This window comes from Accipiter gentilis, chromosome 2 (genome assembly GCF_929443795.1).
Source record: "Accipiter gentilis chromosome 2, bAccGen1.1, whole genome shotgun sequence".
Lineage (NCBI taxonomy): Eukaryota > Metazoa > Chordata > Aves > Accipitriformes > Accipitridae > Astur > Astur gentilis.
Genome location: NC_064881.1, coordinates 42,672,473 through 42,689,598, shown reverse-complemented (window position 1 = coordinate 42,689,598; position 17,126 = coordinate 42,672,473). Strand labels below are relative to the sequence as shown.

At 40.9% G+C, this 17,126-nt stretch overlaps 1 protein-coding gene across 12 annotated transcripts in view; it reads left to right on the top strand.

Annotated features, from left to right (window-relative positions):
* Positions 1 to 17,126, top strand: part of MTSS1 (MTSS I-BAR domain containing 1) — a 127,773-nt gene that overhangs the window by 97,348 nt on the left and 13,299 nt on the right. For 9 of the 12 annotated variants that reach the window (XM_049818356.1, XM_049818329.1, XM_049818369.1 and 6 more), the window contains exons 7-10: positions 9,385 to 9,542; positions 10,818 to 10,925; positions 11,886 to 11,983; positions 14,094 to 14,304. In XM_049818356.1, the coding sequence (XP_049674313.1) occupies positions 9,385 to 9,542; positions 10,818 to 10,925; positions 11,886 to 11,983; positions 14,094 to 14,304 (575 nt within the window). Of the gene's footprint in view, positions 1 to 4,116; positions 4,129 to 9,384; positions 9,543 to 10,817; positions 10,926 to 11,885; positions 11,984 to 14,093; positions 14,305 to 17,126 lie in introns of all 12 variants that reach the window. The other 3 variants (XM_049818336.1, XM_049818347.1, XM_049818376.1) reach the window with 3 other exon arrangements.

Sequence of the window (17,126 nt, the reverse complement as noted above, 5' to 3'; positions counted from 1 at the left end):
TCTGGGTTCCTATCTCCCTTCCCAAATGTGTGCCATGTCTAGTGACAAGGGTCAGCACACCCGTGTCTTGTCCTCCTTCAGGATTAAACATTTTTGAGCAGGGAGTGGAACAGGCCTCATTTTGCTGTCATTTTTATAGCAGCCACTGAAGACTACTTCTCTTTTTTCTTTTTTTAAAATGTCATTCCCTTGATTAATTTTGCTGTTATGACATGCTTTTGGAGTTGTCGATGAACCTGCTGTATTTCTGTGCTGTATCCCTCAGAAGTGCTGTCACACACTTGGTGTTTGGGTCCAGAGCACAAACCCAGTGGGACTGAGGTGGGGTTAAAGCTGGTTGCAGAGGAGCATGTATGGGGAAGGTGGAAGTGATGAAGGCTCACAGGTAGCCAGTACAGGGGAAAGGAGGAGCTGCAATATTTTTGAGGAGCTGAGAGTTGTTCTCATGGCCCGTGGGGAGGAGAGGTGCAGTGGGGTGCTGAGGGTCATATGGATGCGAGAGTGAATGCCCAAAGCTGCTGGCCCTGTGGGTTACCAGCATGAGGGGGTGGGAGGTGGAAGTTCACCCTGTCTTCTTGCAAGTCACCTACAGTGCTTAAATATAGAAGAAAGAAAACGTAGCACATGCTTTTTTCCCTCTTTGCCTTTTTTGATCCCTACCTTGAAGGAATAAAGCATTGGTCTGAACACAATGTCAAATGTTGTCGTGAAAACTTTTTTGTATGTACCCACCTTGACAGATTTGTTTAATGTGCTATGTGGTTAAGTATGTTGTGCTTGCTGTCACTGAGGCATAAAAAAATCAAGAATGGGTTTATTTATAAAATGATAAAGCTGCAGAAGTGATTCTGCTTTAGGTCACTAATGAGGTTTGAACTATGGGCAGGGAAACTCTTGGGTGAAGCTCCTGGCAGGCATGTGGCTGACTGCATGAATGTCTTACTGTGTCTTCAACTCTCCTGTTTCCTCGTTGCTGTCTTACTTTTTTTGTTCTGTTCTTCCTCAAGCAGGGTACATTTGATTTTTCTGTAAAGTTACTGACTCACCTGTGGGAACTCTAAAACAACCAATTCATTCCCTTCCTAGCACTTTTAAGAATATTTTTGAATTAACCTTATGATCATCTGTGGGCAAGTGTGATGTTTGCTGGATTCTGGATTTGCTTAAATACTATGCATGCTGCTAAAAACATCCTTCAAGCTTTTTCTGCTGTGACTGGATGGGAAAGTGGTTTTCTTGGGCTTTGGGCAGGTTCAGATCTAGGAGCTCAAATATAACCCTCTACTTTTCTTATTTGCATCATGGCAGTGGTGTCCTCTCTCCGTGCTGCATCAGCCTGCAGAAGCTCCCTCTCATAGCCTATGGCTGCAGCATAAGTAGCAGCTCCTTGTTCCTTGCCTGCATCCCAAGGATGTTTGGGAGAAAGGGCCATGGGCTGCATGGCTTGTCCTGGCAGGAGCACTACAGGTTGGGCACCCCACCTTAGCGGTGAGGGACTGAACTCATTGGGGTTTGCCTGTTCTCTGGCTTGTATATGGTCTGTTTGTTCTGGTTCCATGTGGCCAAGTTGAAAGTTCAGGCTGGGCATTTAAGATCATTTATTAGAAATTATGTTTGCAGAGTAGGTGTTTTAATTGCAATAAAGGTGCTTCCAAAGCTTGAAGTGACGGGGAAAACACTAAGCTTTCCAAACAAAACAAAAAGGTGTTAGGGGTCCTTTTTGGAAGTTTGCTAGAGTGTTTCTGGTAAAATGACAAGTCTGTGTGTAAATGAAGGTCTTGCATTTCAAAAGCCCTTATAGGAATAATTTTCATTATTTTTGTTGTTGTCTTTGATTATTAAAAAAGAATAGAAATCCGTATGATGACTAAATATACGTAGTCTAAATAGGATCCGGTACACCTCCCAGATCCATGCAGTCCCTGGGGATGTTATGGTGATCTTCAAGGTGCATCGTTTTCCTTACGCCCTTGTTCCCAAGGGGAACAGGCCCATAGAGCATGTTGCCCACCCCAGGATTGAAACTTAGCTCGTCTGAACAGGTGAAGCTACATAGTACGTGGAACTGCATACATCTTCTAAATTGCTCTTTGTTTTCAGACAAACATTGGACATAAGAAGTCAGCCCAGCTAACCTGAGTCAGCAGAATAGTTATGCATATACTTAAAATAAATTCCATGTTTAGGTTTCTGCTGAGTCAAGGCCTCATAAGTGGATCCATAGCTGCTAGAAGCTGTTGAGGCTGTCTTGAATTCAGAGGAGAGGCAGCAGCTGTGACTCTGCATGTAACCATTTTGGAAGGTTAACAAAATGCATGATTCTTAGTTTAAAAAAAAAGCATCAAGTGACCAAGTTAAAATATAACTGAAAACATATGTAAAATTTGGAGTGCATGTTGGCTTTATTTTCTGTATTTCAGCTTGTCTATTAACGATTAATTAGACAGGTTTTCCTTCTGCTTGTAACTGGACTGGTAGGTTTCATTTTCAGGTTCTTCATGTGACACTGTGTGTGAGCCTTGAGGAAAATGTTTAAATCCATGGAGATTTGTGAAAAGGACTTACATGTGATGCTTCCAATCATATAAGACATGTTAATGTGAAAACTGAGTTTTATCTCTAAGCCGTTCGTAGAAGTTTCTGCAGAGTGCCCTTAACATTCAGTACAACATTTCATCTTGTGTCCCATCAACGCTGAGTATCCAAACTCTCTACTACAACCTCTATTTTTGAGTATGCAGCAGTTTTGGAAAGTATTCCTACTTTTAATGAAGTTGAGAAAGTAGAACGTGATTATTAATTTACTGTAATACTGCCAAAAGTGCTTTTTCTTCCCCTCCTCCTGGTGAGCAAAGGTGAGCTGTTTGTGTTTTAGAGCCTTTGCAGCTGGTTTTGTATTACACTCTGGTCTTTGAAACTGTAATATTGTTATACTGCTCTCAAGGATGATTGTGCAAACCCCGTGACTCTGAAGTGAAAAACATAAAGCTCGTCAATGTAATTATAACCAAAGAACATCTCAGTTCTTAAAGCAAATGCTGACGTTCTCATTCAAATACTTGCACTTTTTCTTGGCACTTGCCTGGTCTGGAGTGGCAGGCTGGGGAGGGAGGACCCCTGGCCAGACCCTTTCTCAGCCAGGAGATAGCCTTATTCCTCTAAATTGATCAAGTGTGGCATGATGACTGAAGTGAGAGTCAGGACTCACTGTGGAGTCGGTATGATACAGCTCAGAAGGAGGGAAGCTAATGAGCAAATTATCCTTATCTGTTGCAGGGAAACAATCCTGTGTGGATGAGGCCATGTGTCTGCAGGGTTTTTTTGGTGTGGTTTGTCCCCCCTTCCCCCTCCCCCGCAAGCTTATAATGTAAGCTCCACTTTATAAAAATTCAGTGAAGACATGTTGCAAAATCAGTGACTGGAGGTATTTCTTTGGTTTATTTTCATTCCTTGAGTTTTGAATGCCTCTTGATAGTTCCTCTCTTTTTAAAAGCAAGCCAGGTTTATTGCAGAATTTTTTATATAAAGTTTTTTAATTATAATACACATATCATGGTTAATCTTTTTGATGTTCTTCCCCATTGCATCAGCAATTAGTTTTTCATTTAATTAACAATCTATTAATGTAATTGCAGTAGAGAACATCAAAAAGTGCTGTGGTTACTAATGCAGCACCTGCCTAGAGTTTTGCAAGTTCGAGTTCCCTCTTCCCTGCGAGGGGATGAGCTTTGTGCCACTTCATCAGCTTGACCGGAGTTTGACAGATGTCTGTTGTGCACTTTCTCTGAAGCATGGGTTAACATGTTCTTACTTAGAAATCTGCAAGCTAAACAAAGTTCCTAAACTGGTTTAAGTCTCTTAAAATAAAACTGTATGGTAAATAACCAGGAGTTTAATTTGCAACAGCTCATCAGGAAGCAAAGCTAATGCGTTTGTCTTTATCAGCAATGGAAGAAGTCAAAGTAGTCTAGTCCAAACTGCTCGCTCTCTTGTCTTGGCACTGATGATAATGTCTAAACTCTAGGAATGCTGGAATACCAGTTTGACTTTTTTTATTTTCCTTTCTGTGTCAATTTTGTGTCCTGCAATTTCTCACCATGCGCACCTGCCTGACAGCTGAGGCTCTGGGTAAGTCTGTGCCTTGCTGTAACCCTGGTGGCTGGTTATTGTAGCCCTTGCTGTGGCCTCTTTATGGTGTCTGGTCTCCACTAACTGCCTAGACTTTAATTTCTAATGAAACTAAAATATCGCCTAATCTTAATGAACAAACCATCTTTTGATTTATTTTCTTTTGGCATCTAATTGGAACACTGTAAAAGAAGAAAATGTGTATTGTAGATAAACCTCTGGTTTATTTTAGAAAGGGATTAACATGGACTGATAAATCATGTCACAGTTGGGAGAGAAGTTAAATGGAATAGACACGTCATCAAGGTGATGTTCAAATAATTGAATATCTTATTGTTAATATGACTTTTAAAGTCTAGAGCTTAAAGTCCTTAGTGTTGTTCTTTGTAAACCTGTGATCCAAGTCCCTCTTTTTTTCTGAAAATCGCATGCACCTTTCTTAACCGATAGTTAAGAAATCACTATATTTAACTTCATGCTGGGGAAGGGGTGGAAATCGGCATCACAGTTGTCTCCTGCTGCCTGATCACATGTCAAATCTGTTTAAATTGGAGTGTTGTTTCAGCTGTATTGCAAATTTAAAGTAGTTGCCTTGAGATCTTCTTGTGGATGAAATGAGGTGTTTCTGAATTTGAGAGAAATAATCACACCTCCACTTGCAGGTGTAATGGTGTAGGTGTTGCCCTTTGGAGAAGCCTGGATTGATTAGATCAGGAGACTCTCAACTGAGGTGCCTCACTTAGGCTCCTGGAGCTGGGGACTGTGGTGCCTGCTGCTTGTCCCCTTTTTTGAAACCACAATTTTTGTTTTTCCTGGTTTGTAATTCAGTCTGGAAGTTTTCTTTGGTAACTTGGAACTTTTCTTTTAAGGGACAACTTAGAACTTTTGAACATTAGCAGCTGATTCAGATCTCCAGTAGCCACCACAAAGACTCAGATTTGGTTGCTGAAGGGATGTGAAGTTAACCCCAACAATGAGGTTTTCTACCTTTCTGTAAATGGTAGTAGAATTCTTCCATTCTCAGCCTAGATCCATGTTAGTTTATTTTTTTACTTTACTGTGCAGGACTTAGAGGGGTTATTCATCCTGGCAGCTGAAGCAGATATGCTCTTGTAAAGAATGTGATTTGGGAATGAATGACTTGGAACCTGCTATGGTTTGTACAAGTTGAGGTGTGCTCAGCATTGTCTCATACAGTGTAAATTCTGCCACTCTGTAAAGTGTCCAATATGCAATATTCAAGTTCCGTGCAGACACCTAAAAAAAACGCAAGAGAACTCTTTAAGTGAGAAAGTGGAAAATAATAATTTCACCAATATTTGTTGCGTTACTTTGTCAATAACAGCATTAACTTTAGTAGTCAGACTTGCACTGAGAGCATTTAAAAATCATTGTTCTCCTTTGCTGTTGCTGACAGCTTTGCTAGTTTAAGTTGTTTTATAAAATATAGGCATGAAATTGGGTTGAAAATTAGATTTACCTTTTTCTTTCTCCCTAATACATTTCCTTTACTAAAGTTCTTTTTGAACAATGGTTATTTAAGAAGCTGAATGAGGCTTTTCAGCCAGGATTCACGCAGAACACTGTAAAACTGAGGTTTTAATGCATGTTGGTCCTTTAAAGCTCTTGCATGTCATGGTAATGATGTGAAGCACCTGCTCTGAGGGTAACATACTAAGACTGTCCTTGGAGTAGCGGCGGATTCATGTTAATATTGATGAGAAGCAGTTCAGCTCTCTGCAGTTCATTAGCTGTTACTTGCCTGTGTCAAGCTGCAAGTCCCTGGGCTGTTGGAGCATGGTGCTGTTGGAGAATTCGGTCCACAACTTCTGGTCTTGCATTTCTGCTCCTCTCTGCAACGCCAAAGCTCTACTTTGAGACAGGCTGGATTTGAATTTCTCCTCGGTTTTCAGATTGTTGACTCGTTCTTCTGAGTTCAACTGGGTATTCTCTGCAGAACCATCCCTACATCACGTTCGTGTCTGGCTGGTTGCAGACCATAAAGCTGTGACTACATTTGATGCTTTTGACCATTGCTAATGCTGGTTGCTTTGATGGGTCATTCAAACCTGTCTGCAGCTGGGGTAGGAGTGTCCTTCCAGGGGCGCTTTTACAGCTGCTCCATGATGAGACTGTTCTGGAACTATTTTCTGTCATTACGATAGTGGTGTTGGTTTGGAAATGCTTCCAAACAGGTACCCTAAAGGCCAGAGAATGTGGGCTGGAGAGAATAATCAATTGTTGATGTTCCTTATGAAAGTGTGCCTTGTGTCCACAGCAAAAATAGTGCAATCAGTTGTCAGGGATGCCATAGACAAGTGACCTTCCCCTCGTAATTCAAAGGGGAAAAGAACTGCATTGCTCTCCAGTGGTCGATGTTCCCTTCCGAGACATGTAGTGGATACAAACTAGTGGAGACCCAAGGTGGGTGAGGAGCAGAGGCGGTCGGTAGTTGGCCCTCACGTCCTCCATGTCCTCTGGGTGTAGGAGTGCTGTCGAGGGCGTGTGCTCCGCTCTGGTTAGCAAAGGAAACTGATTAAAATTGGGCTGAGATCTCATCCCTCAAATTCCGAGCTGCCTGAGTGCCATGAGAGGCAGCTGGCGATTCAGGGTGTGGGAAGAGTTATGCCCGATTTCAGAAGACTTGCTAGATTGACGTCTGCATTATGGAGCTTTCAAAGGATATTCATAAAGCTTTCCTGCTCCTAAAAGATGAGTTGTGAGGAGACATCAGGAGAGAGCTGTATTCATGCCATGTAAACATCTGATGTCAGAGCCTCATCTAAATGATTCACCTTATCTTGCTTCCTGCTCTGAATTATACCCCAGACAGCTTGTGTGTTTTCACTGACTACATAGGTGCCCAAGAGCCATAGCACACAAACAAATCCGTGAAAGTAGCAGTGAGGAGATGGTATGTCTGTTAATGTCCCGGCTCACTTAAAGGAATAAAATGGAAACTTCGTAGAGTTACAGAGGATGTTGGAGGGCGATGCAGTTTTATACACGCTTTTGCCAAAGGGTTAAAATACACAGCTTGAACATTATGCTGATAACTTCCTTGAATTGAGTGAGTTACACAGGTGTAAATGAGGTTTATGTTTGCCACTTGTTTTGGGTGCTCTTATTGCTCTGGTCCAAGACTTGCTGCTCTGCGAGATCCACATAAATTACCAAAATTCACTATAATTGAACCCACTTTATCAGGGAAGTCCAGTTGCTTTCTAAGTGTATGTCTTCTCACTGTGTAGGCAAGTGCATTTAACAAGGATTTACTGTGTTAAGTGCATGATCATGTGGTGGAGCAGCTGAACATTTACAGCAGTTCTCAGATCTGAACCAAGGAGTGTGTGATTTAGTTTGCAACTAATACATTTTGCATTTGGTGCATCCATGGTAGTGATCCAGTATCTAGATTTGAACAGCAGCAGATTATTTCACCTGTTGTAATTTCCAGGCAGCTCTCAAGGGGTCTGAGCAATAATGCAAGTCTCAGTTTCATAAGGAATTTGAAAGAACAACTCCAGAGACGTATAAAATGTTTCATCATTGCATCTGATAGCAAGGTGGAGTATGGGGAAGGGCCTGAAATGTACAGAATGCTTTTCAAGCAGAAGGGCCCAGTTTGCCTCCTAAGGATGATGGATGAGAAGGCACAGGACCTTCAGGGTATTATCCAAAACGCTTCTGTAACTTGTTTCTGGCAGATGCTAATTTTGAGAGAGGAAGCAGGTGAGTCCAGCTTCAGAGTCTGTTATTGTTAAAGTGACTTCCAAAACGGTTTTATGACCACATTACACCAGGCAGCCTGATTACAGGATCAGGCACTGGGTGTTCCTGCTGGCAGTTTGGTACCCAGGTGGCCTTGGGGCTGGCCGTGCTGGTGTTGCACTGCACGTGATTCTTCAAGGATCCATCGCAGAACTCTGCTTGTGCGTATCTGTGCAGTTTTATCTGGACTATGTCTAACTCTGTACAGAGGACATTTGGATATATCCGGTCTGTAATGCCGCTAAGCCAGCGTCATTCTCTTTGCTTCCATCTTTGCTGCTCACTTTCCTGTGGCTCTGGCTGTGTATCAGTGCAGGGGAGCTGACGACCTCACCTCACTCTGGAGTACTGAAGAAATACATATAATAATGCAAAGGTTTTCCCTTTGTAAACCTGACCTTCAGTCATCTGCGTTGTGTACTACACGCATCAAGAGACTTTTTTCTTCCTCTTACTCGTAGCTTTAACTCCTCCGTGCACAAAGGTTATGGTCCATAAAAATTGATTTTGGGTAGCTGCTTGTAACTCAGCCACCATTTTTCAATGTTATCTTCCTGATATTTAGCAACAATGGCATGGTTATGTACCTGGATACTTAATTTGCATGTGGTGGTGTTTCTGGGAGATTTGAGACAAATTTACACTGAGGTTCTTCAAAATATTTAGGGGCATAAGCTGCATGAAAACATCTTGCAACTGCAACATTGTTGGCTCAGTAGTTCTAGAGGAATAAACTTTTGCCATGATGCAGAGTAAGCAGTTGGTGCAGAATAAGGTACTTAACTGTCACAGAAAGTTTTGGTATTGAGTTGACTATAGTTAACACAGTGCAGCTTTTTGATTGCAAAACACTGGATTTTTTTTTATTTCCATAGACAAATACTGGACATTAATATGTATTTGAGATGTTGATAGAGTTTTTTTTGTTTTGGACTTTGGAATGAAGAAAACTGTTTTAGCCATTGCTTGTGTAGAGTACTTGAATCCAATGGTCCAATGATCAGTAACGTGTCCTTAATACCATCTCATATAGGAGATTCATCCACTCATTTAGTGACTCCACAAAGCTGTCATTAGGACCTTGCTAAGCACAGAAGTAGGAAGGAAGAGGAATATACCTGGGGTTAGTGATTAATACTCTCCCAGTTAGTAAGGTGTTGATTTTCAGCAAGGATGATGTAAAGGGTTTCTACAGCTAACACTTTGAGAAAGTCCTTATGTGAAATGCTGTCTTTGCCTTGTTGAAACCTTTTGAATTGAGCTGGATTTCTATTCTATGCAAAAGGGGAAAAAATAAATGCTATGAAATGCTTTATTTAATTGGGGGAAAAAAACCCCTTGCTAATTTGGATTAAGGGAAAATTCTGTTTGAGACCTGAATTGCAAAAGCACAATCCAGCAGCAGTGCTGCTGGAAAGTGAGGTCTTCCTCTATGGAGAACGACAGTTTTGACAAAATGTACTCTTGATTGTTTCCTGCATACAGGGCGGGGTGATATTCAGCCCCAGCTGGATAGTGCTTTACAAGATGTCAATGATAAGTACCTGCTGCTTGAAGAAACCGAGAAGCAAGCTGTCAGAAAAGCTCTGATCGAGGAGCGTGGTCGATTCTGTACTTTCATCTCGATGCTGCGGCCTGTGATAGTAAGAGCTCTCCGTTTTAAGTGGGTACAATTCACAAATTAGATAAGTGGCCAAAAGCCTCTAAAAAGAGTAGCTAATTATGTTTTAGGAATGAGTTTCTAGAGCCAAAATTCAACCTGCATCTCTGCCTAGGAAGTGGCGAGAGTTGGGACCTTCCTTGTAGGCATTTGGAGTAATTCAGTGACGGAAGACACTGAATAGTTTCAAGATGATTGATGGGGAAACAATGGGCACAGAGACTTAAGTGGGCTTCAGTTCCCTATGCATACTGACCTGAGACACTGCTAATGCAGTTTTTTCCACTGCTTTTTTTCTTAACATCCCATTTTAATGTAAATCTTCCTTACTCCCACTCCAGTGCTAGGACTGATAAATGTTTCAAGACCTCCCCTGTGTATATAATGACATTATCTGACAGATTGCAGGCTGCTTCCATGCAGTTTTCTGGCAGGTCTTTTCCTCCTACATGACAGCTTTTTCAGTTCATTGAAAAGGTTTGAGTGTATTTTCATCATCTCAGGTTGTCTGAAGCCCGGCAATGAATCGTTTATGGCTTTGTGCAAGCATGATGCATTTCTGAAGGGTCTCCAGCGTACTGGGAAAATGTTCCCAATGCTTGTTTACAAAGAGCATCAGTCTCGACAGAAAACCATGGTTAGAGAAGCAGGGAGGTGATGGCCGAGCAGGAGGAGGTGAATTCCAGACTCTGAGGACCTGGATGAAATTACCATGGTAGCTAAAGGATTACTATGGTAACTTATGGTGCAGAAATCATCTGAGTTAGCTGTTGATGTAGCTTGAGCCGGAATGAATCATAGATGTTATTAATGCTCTGTACCTGTATAGTGCCTTTATGTCAAAGTTTCCAAAAACTAGCAAAAAGTACGAGTTTAACCCCTGTGTACATTCAATGTTAAAATCCTTAGGGCACATTAGTGAGTATACATAGAAGAGTTAAATCTTTCCCAAATGCAGCAGACATGACACTCTCTTTCTGAAGGTGTCACAAAAAGAAGGCTGAGACTACTTATCTCATTGATGAGACAAAAGATTTCGGGGCCTCAGAACTTACAGCAATCTTAAAGTAGTTATAAAACTCTAAATTAATATTTTCAACCCTCTTTCATAAGAAGTGATTGCTTAATGGGCAAAGGAAAAGCAGGTCCACTGGGCATTCCCACAGTCACCAGCAAAAAGAAAAAGGTTGTGTATTGTGTCATGGGTCTGATTTTTAAAACCAAGGCTGTGATTAGCCTTGCTCTTTTGTCTTTTCAGGAAGAAGAAATATCAATGCTAGGAGAAATAACCCATTTACAAACAATATCAGATGACCTGAAAAGTCTTACCATGGATCCACACAAACTGCCATCTTCAAGTGAACAGGTTAGCTCTTGTCACCTGGAAAACATTTTTATTTGTAGCTTGTACCAGTTTTCCTTTTGCATTATGAGGAATATTGACTACTAGCATGAAGTGGCTTAATGTTATGTTTTCTAGATGCTTCACTGCAGCAAGGTCATTTTTAACATAAGCAATTTTTAGAAAGTTGATTTTGAAGTACCAGCTGAGAGCTTCTGAAGTATTTGGTGAGACCAATGTGAAGTGGTAGCAGTAATACTTTGAAATATATGAAGATGCTCAGTTTCTCCTGAGAGTACATGAGAAATGAGTGTCATCTCCTCGCCCTATACATTTAAGCATACCTGTCTTTATGTGGTTACGAGATTGCTGGGATTAGATAGCTTGATGGAGTCTTAACATTTGAGCATTCTTCTGTGCTGTCCTGAAAATGCAGAGGAAAATGTGTATCATTAAATGACTCCAGATAGGACCTTTTTCTCCAACCGTGCTGTGTGAACTCAGTTTTCCAGTCATACATTAATCACCTTATCATTGACCTAGAAGTGTAAAGGAAGGAAGCTCTGCTATGGTTGAATATTGGATTTTTGATTAATTTTTTAAAATGTGACAGTTTTTAAACTCTAAGGCTGTAATAGGTTTTTTAAGAGGAAAAAAACCAACAAAAAACCCAAACCAAAACAGCTCACAGCATGCGTAACATAAATCTCCAGTTTACTTTTTAGAGGTTTTTCCATTCAAATCTGAACTTTCCTTCTGTGATAGCAGCCCTAGCGTTGAAGTATGGTAATTACTGGAAAGCCAAGGATGAAGCTGAGTCTCCTGTGTAATATACATAGTGTAATTCTGGAAGAGAACTGAGACTGGGTCAATTGGCACTGAAAGTTTGTAGTGGTGATGAATGTTGTATGACAAGCAGATGCTTTCTGTTAATACGGGAAGAAATTTTCCACATCCTTGATGCTATTGATTATCTTTCATCAGGTAATTTTAGATTTGAAAGGTTCTGATTACAGCTGGTCTTATCAGACTCCTCCATCCTCTCCCAGTACTACCATGTCCAGAAAATCTAGTGTTTGCAGGTAAGTAGCCTGGTAATATTTAACTTTAACCTGTTTGGGGGTAAAGGGAGGCAAGTTCAGACTGTGGTATGGATTTATATGCATACTTAAATCTTAAGTAACAACTCTTAATGAAATCAATCCCTCATGGTCTTTATCTATTTAAGTGTGTGACTGGGAATATTAAAAAGGATGGGCATGACTGAACAACTTTTGAACTCAAGACAATTTGAAGATGCTTTTAATTCAGTTCTCTTGGATCCATTTCAGATCAAAGAGCAGACTACTGATCTAAGCTCTGAGATTGTTCATTCATAATTTCCTTTTCTGTTTTTCATGTGATGACTTTTTAGATTATTCTAAGTAGCTGTTACTAGTCAGTAAGTTAAACTGTTTGAAAAGGAAAAACATCCTTGGCAATTGCCCTATCAGTCTGGTAGATGGAAATGCTTTTTTAATACAAGTTTTTTTGACTGTTTAATGCTGTCTAATGCTGTCCTGAAATATGTTGAAACACTGGATTCTGTCTATCCTTTCTCCTTAAAAACTGTTTTCTGTCATAAAACAGTTTATTAGCATGTTGCCCCCATTCCCTGGTGTCTACATTGACTCTTTCCTTTTACTGAAAAGGAAGATATCCTATTGTGTATTCTGCTCAACATCTTTCTAGCTGCTCTCGAATGATTACCTTTTAGTTTGCTTTATGAATAATGTACTACAGGTTCCCTGTGTACAAGCAAAGTTACCTGTAGCATGTCAGAGCAAGTGAACATGACTTTTTCTATGTACCTACTTGTCTCTGCATGCAGATATATATAAAAAAAACTTCAGTACTTTTATATATATGTGTGAAAACATGCATATTTAGAGCAATGAGCACAGGCTTAAAGATGCAATATCCTGAAGCTGTAAAAGAAAATGGCAACCCCCCCCCCCCCCCCCCCCCCCGCCCAAATCCATCTTCTGTTCCTAATCAACCTCCTCTTTTTGTGCGGTAAAACCTGTATGGCAACAGACTGTTGTGTATGGGTACAGTAAGGCAGAGCTCCCCTTCCTCTTCTCCAAGGCAACTTGTACATCTTGCGTGTTAAATGGAATTTGTGAGCAGGAGGTGCAGTCCTCACCCATGTATCCTTTAGAGCCATCCCTTCAGCTAGTCAATGGTCTCTTGCCAGCAAAGGTAGGAAGCTGCCTTCAGAGTGATGCATCCTGCTAGTCCTGCTCAGCCACCCCAGCAGGAAACTTCAAAGGCTCCCACATGGCAGTTGGCACGTCATTGCTGTCATTCATGGATACTGGAGATTAAACATCAATCTCTTTGTTTGAAAAATAAAATATTTTTTTCATGGGTATTAATTTGGGATATTTAATTCTCTGATCATCTTTCTTACTAACTAAAGCTACGTATCCAGAGGCTTGACTTCACTCAATATGCGGCCACGTGGGTATTAATTTGGGATATTTAATTCTCTGATCATCTTTCTTACTAACTAAAGCTACGTATCCAGAGGCTTGACTTCACTCAATACGCGGCCACGTGTTTTTTTTCTGGTAGAAAGCCTTCATGTGAGCGAAACTTGTGAAGCATGGGGGTTTGGTGATGCTTTCAAAAATCTCACACGTTGGCCTGCTGACTGACTGCAACGGCATGCCTAGAGTCAGACTTTTAGATGAACTGTGAATGCCTTTGGACCCCCTACTAGAGATCCCATTGAAAATTTGGGCCGTGGTGCAAGAGCAACAAGGTGTAAGTCAGGAATAGGAGAGAGCTGTCAGCAGACGTTTTTTGTGCAAATGCTAGAGAGGGCATGTAACAATCCCTTTGTCCCTGACTTGACTTTGAACTCTGAGTGGTTACAGAATTTGATCATTTGAGTGAAATTCAAGCTAAAATGCCATTTTCTCTCTGGTTGCAAGGGATACTGCAGCTGCTTACAGTTCTTTACTGATATATATGTGCATATATATATATTTGAATTTAATTTGTCAACATTTTTTCTTTTCCGATTTATGCTGCCTGTTGCTAGAGACATGTGGAATGTTAATTGTACTGTATATGGGTCTCTCCCCACCCTGCCCTTGTGTCTTTTCCTCTCCCCTTTCCTTTCTTTGTTCCTTTTGTCTCTCACAGCAGTCTGAACAGCGTTAACAGTAGTGATTCCCGGTCCAGTGGCTCGCACTCGCACTCACCTAGTTCACACTATCGCTATCGCAGCTCCAATCTGCCTCAGCAGGCACCCATGAGGCTGTCCAGTGTGTCCTCCCATGATTCTGGATTCATGTCCCAGGATGCTTTCCAGTCCAAATCGCCATCCCCCATGCCACCAGAAGCACCTAACCAGGTACGTGCAAGCATGAGAACAAAAACCTGAGCGTGAGCTGGACTCTGTAACTTGGCTCACCTTTCACAAAAAGGATCTGGTGTGGTTTTGGGGTACCTTGGAGTCAGGTTAAACACTGAGGGTAAGGTTTGTTTCACTGCACTTCATCCATCTAAAAGCTGGGCCTCTAGCTGGAGTGATTTATGCTCCTTTTGCAGTTAGCACTGAAGAAAGGGATGAGTTGCTCTTGGGGGATTTGGCTTTCACTCTGGCCCTGGAAGGAGCCTAGATGCCTAACTTTTAGATACATACAGATGAGAAAGAGCAAGAAGTCCCACTTTACAGGAGGAAATAATATTCACTTCACCCACTGAGGTTATGAGTTAATATCCTGCACAAATAGCCAGTTGTTAATATCTGGTGGCTGTTCATGGTATAATGGACAAATACCGGTGCCGGAACAGCCTTCTGACAGCCTTAGTATTGATCCTGGTGGCTTTGGCATCAGAGAGATGACTTTCAGTCCTCCCTGCAAAGAGCCTGGAGTACTCAAAATGCTTTTAGCAGTATCATATGAAATTGGTTTTGCTGTTTTTTATGACAACTCTTTCTGTGGATAGGCTTGCTCTTTTTGACTCTCAATTGAGCACCTTGCAGAAATAAGGTTTCTGCATGAAAATGAGAGATATTTTTCATTCTTTATAGAACTCTTAAGAAATGAGTGTATGTGTAGTCATATATGATAATATCCTGAACCCAGTCAAACTAAGAGGATTTCACTATAAATACAAGCAAAACTTTTCCAGAGCATTTTTTGGTCTGCAGAAGGAAGTTGCTGCTCTATTTGTTCATGGCATCATTCCTGTAAAAACTAGATGGCCACCTGCAGGCAGAGGTTTGCATGCCTCCATGGCATGTATCTTCCAGCACCTGAATTCTCTTTTCTGTTTTGTTTTTTTTTTCTAACAAATCACACGGCAACTGTAATATTTTTTAAACAAGGCTGAACTGCCATCTCACATTATAAATCCCATCGTAAATCTTAGTTACAAACTGAAGTGGACCTAATATCCTGTTGTTGAGTATCACTCATTTGTAATATGCTCCAGGATCACTGGAGAAGATTGTCCTTTAGTTTAATAAATGTAGTAGCACTCCTTTTCATGTGTTCGGGAGTGGATGGTTTTAATCCTCACAGTCAGCAAGCAGCCAGCAATTTCAGTGTTAACAGTTACCAAGTGTCACCTGCACACCTAAGCTACTCCTAGACCACCTTTGACAGCACACAGGCCCTCACTTTGTGCAGAACATCTAGTAAGTAGCACCGTTAGTGAAATTTTTAGGGTATCATCCAAAACAACACTGGTTCATTTAGGCTTGGAACATGTTCTCAAGGGAAGCTCAACAGTTTTTTAATATAATTACCTCTTTCATTTTAATAGAAATGCTTTCTTTTCAAATGAATACATCTTCTGTACTGTCCCCAGTGTGGACACATCAGCATTTTTTTATAGATGACATCCTGAAGAAGTTTGTGCACACTAATAAAATGAATGTTTTGTTTAGATTGGCTATGGCTAACCTAAGTGAAATACAAAAAAGTAAATGAGCAATAATAAAGTAAACTGGAATAGTAACAAGGTAAGGAAGTTGACTTTTAAGATATGTACATCAGCTACACATGCTAGCATCATCTTTGGTTTTCATAGTATCCACTGCACCTGCATAAAAGGGCAGTAATCTACATGATGATGCTATGTTTGCAGATGAGGATGTAACTTTGCAATTGCCCTTAGCATGGAAAAAACCCAACACCTCTCTTTGCAAGTTCCTCTGTTAAGCAGGGGAGAGAACTTAGGCTGGTATCAGCTGTCAGAACACCCTGAAAGTTGATGAGTGTCATGCTGATTTACACCAGCTAAGTTCATATGCTTTCACTTCATTTTAGAAACTGTCCATAAAGTTGCAAACTGATCCAAGCATCACTTGAGCTATTCATGAGCTGTAGAAGGCTGCAGCAGTGTGGCATTGACTTGACGAGTGTAGTGTGTTGGTATAACAAATAGGTATGTGCTCTGTATGTCTCTAGTTCTGTATACCTTTACGCAGAGGAAAAGGTAACAGATCATTGCCTGGCCGCTTCATCTTTGCTTAAGTGTCTTGCTTTGTATGTTCAGCACTAAGTAAATTGTGTGTGTTGTGCTGACAGATAATTGTGATCGTGAGCTTACCGAGAAGCTGTTCAATTTACAGTGTTATTTCATGTTGTGTGTCTCTAACCAACTGACAGATCTTCCTTGTGGTATTGTGCTTTTGAGGCTCGGTGGTGGGTGGGGAGGAGCAGCGATATCGGCTGCTGTTTCTAAAACACTGATGTCATTGTTTCTAGTAGTGACACTGAGAAAGCAGAAAAGCAAGCTCTGGAATCAACAAAGGAAATTAAAAGCTATATATCTTGTTCAGGTGGACACTGCTGATGTTCACTAGCTGCATGCTGTGGCATCTACTGGGGCAACAAACCCCATTTTCTTTAATAATGGATTTAAAAAAAAAAAAGTAGAGGGGGCTATGTAATGTTCTCATATTATAAGAATGAGAATATATGAGCTATGTGAAGCTTTTATGCTTTCAAATACCTTTTAGACAAGCAAGTGTCACTGAAAATTAAACAGAATTTATTCAAAGTCACAGATGGGGGAGGAGGGAGAAATCTCAAAAAAAGGAATAAGTAGAGGCTTAAACAAGATACAGACTATACCAGAGGAAAGATGACTGGCAAAATGAAGACTGCTTTTCAGCCTATAGTTGCTGAGTAGTAAGTCTCTACAGTTAACACACTCAGC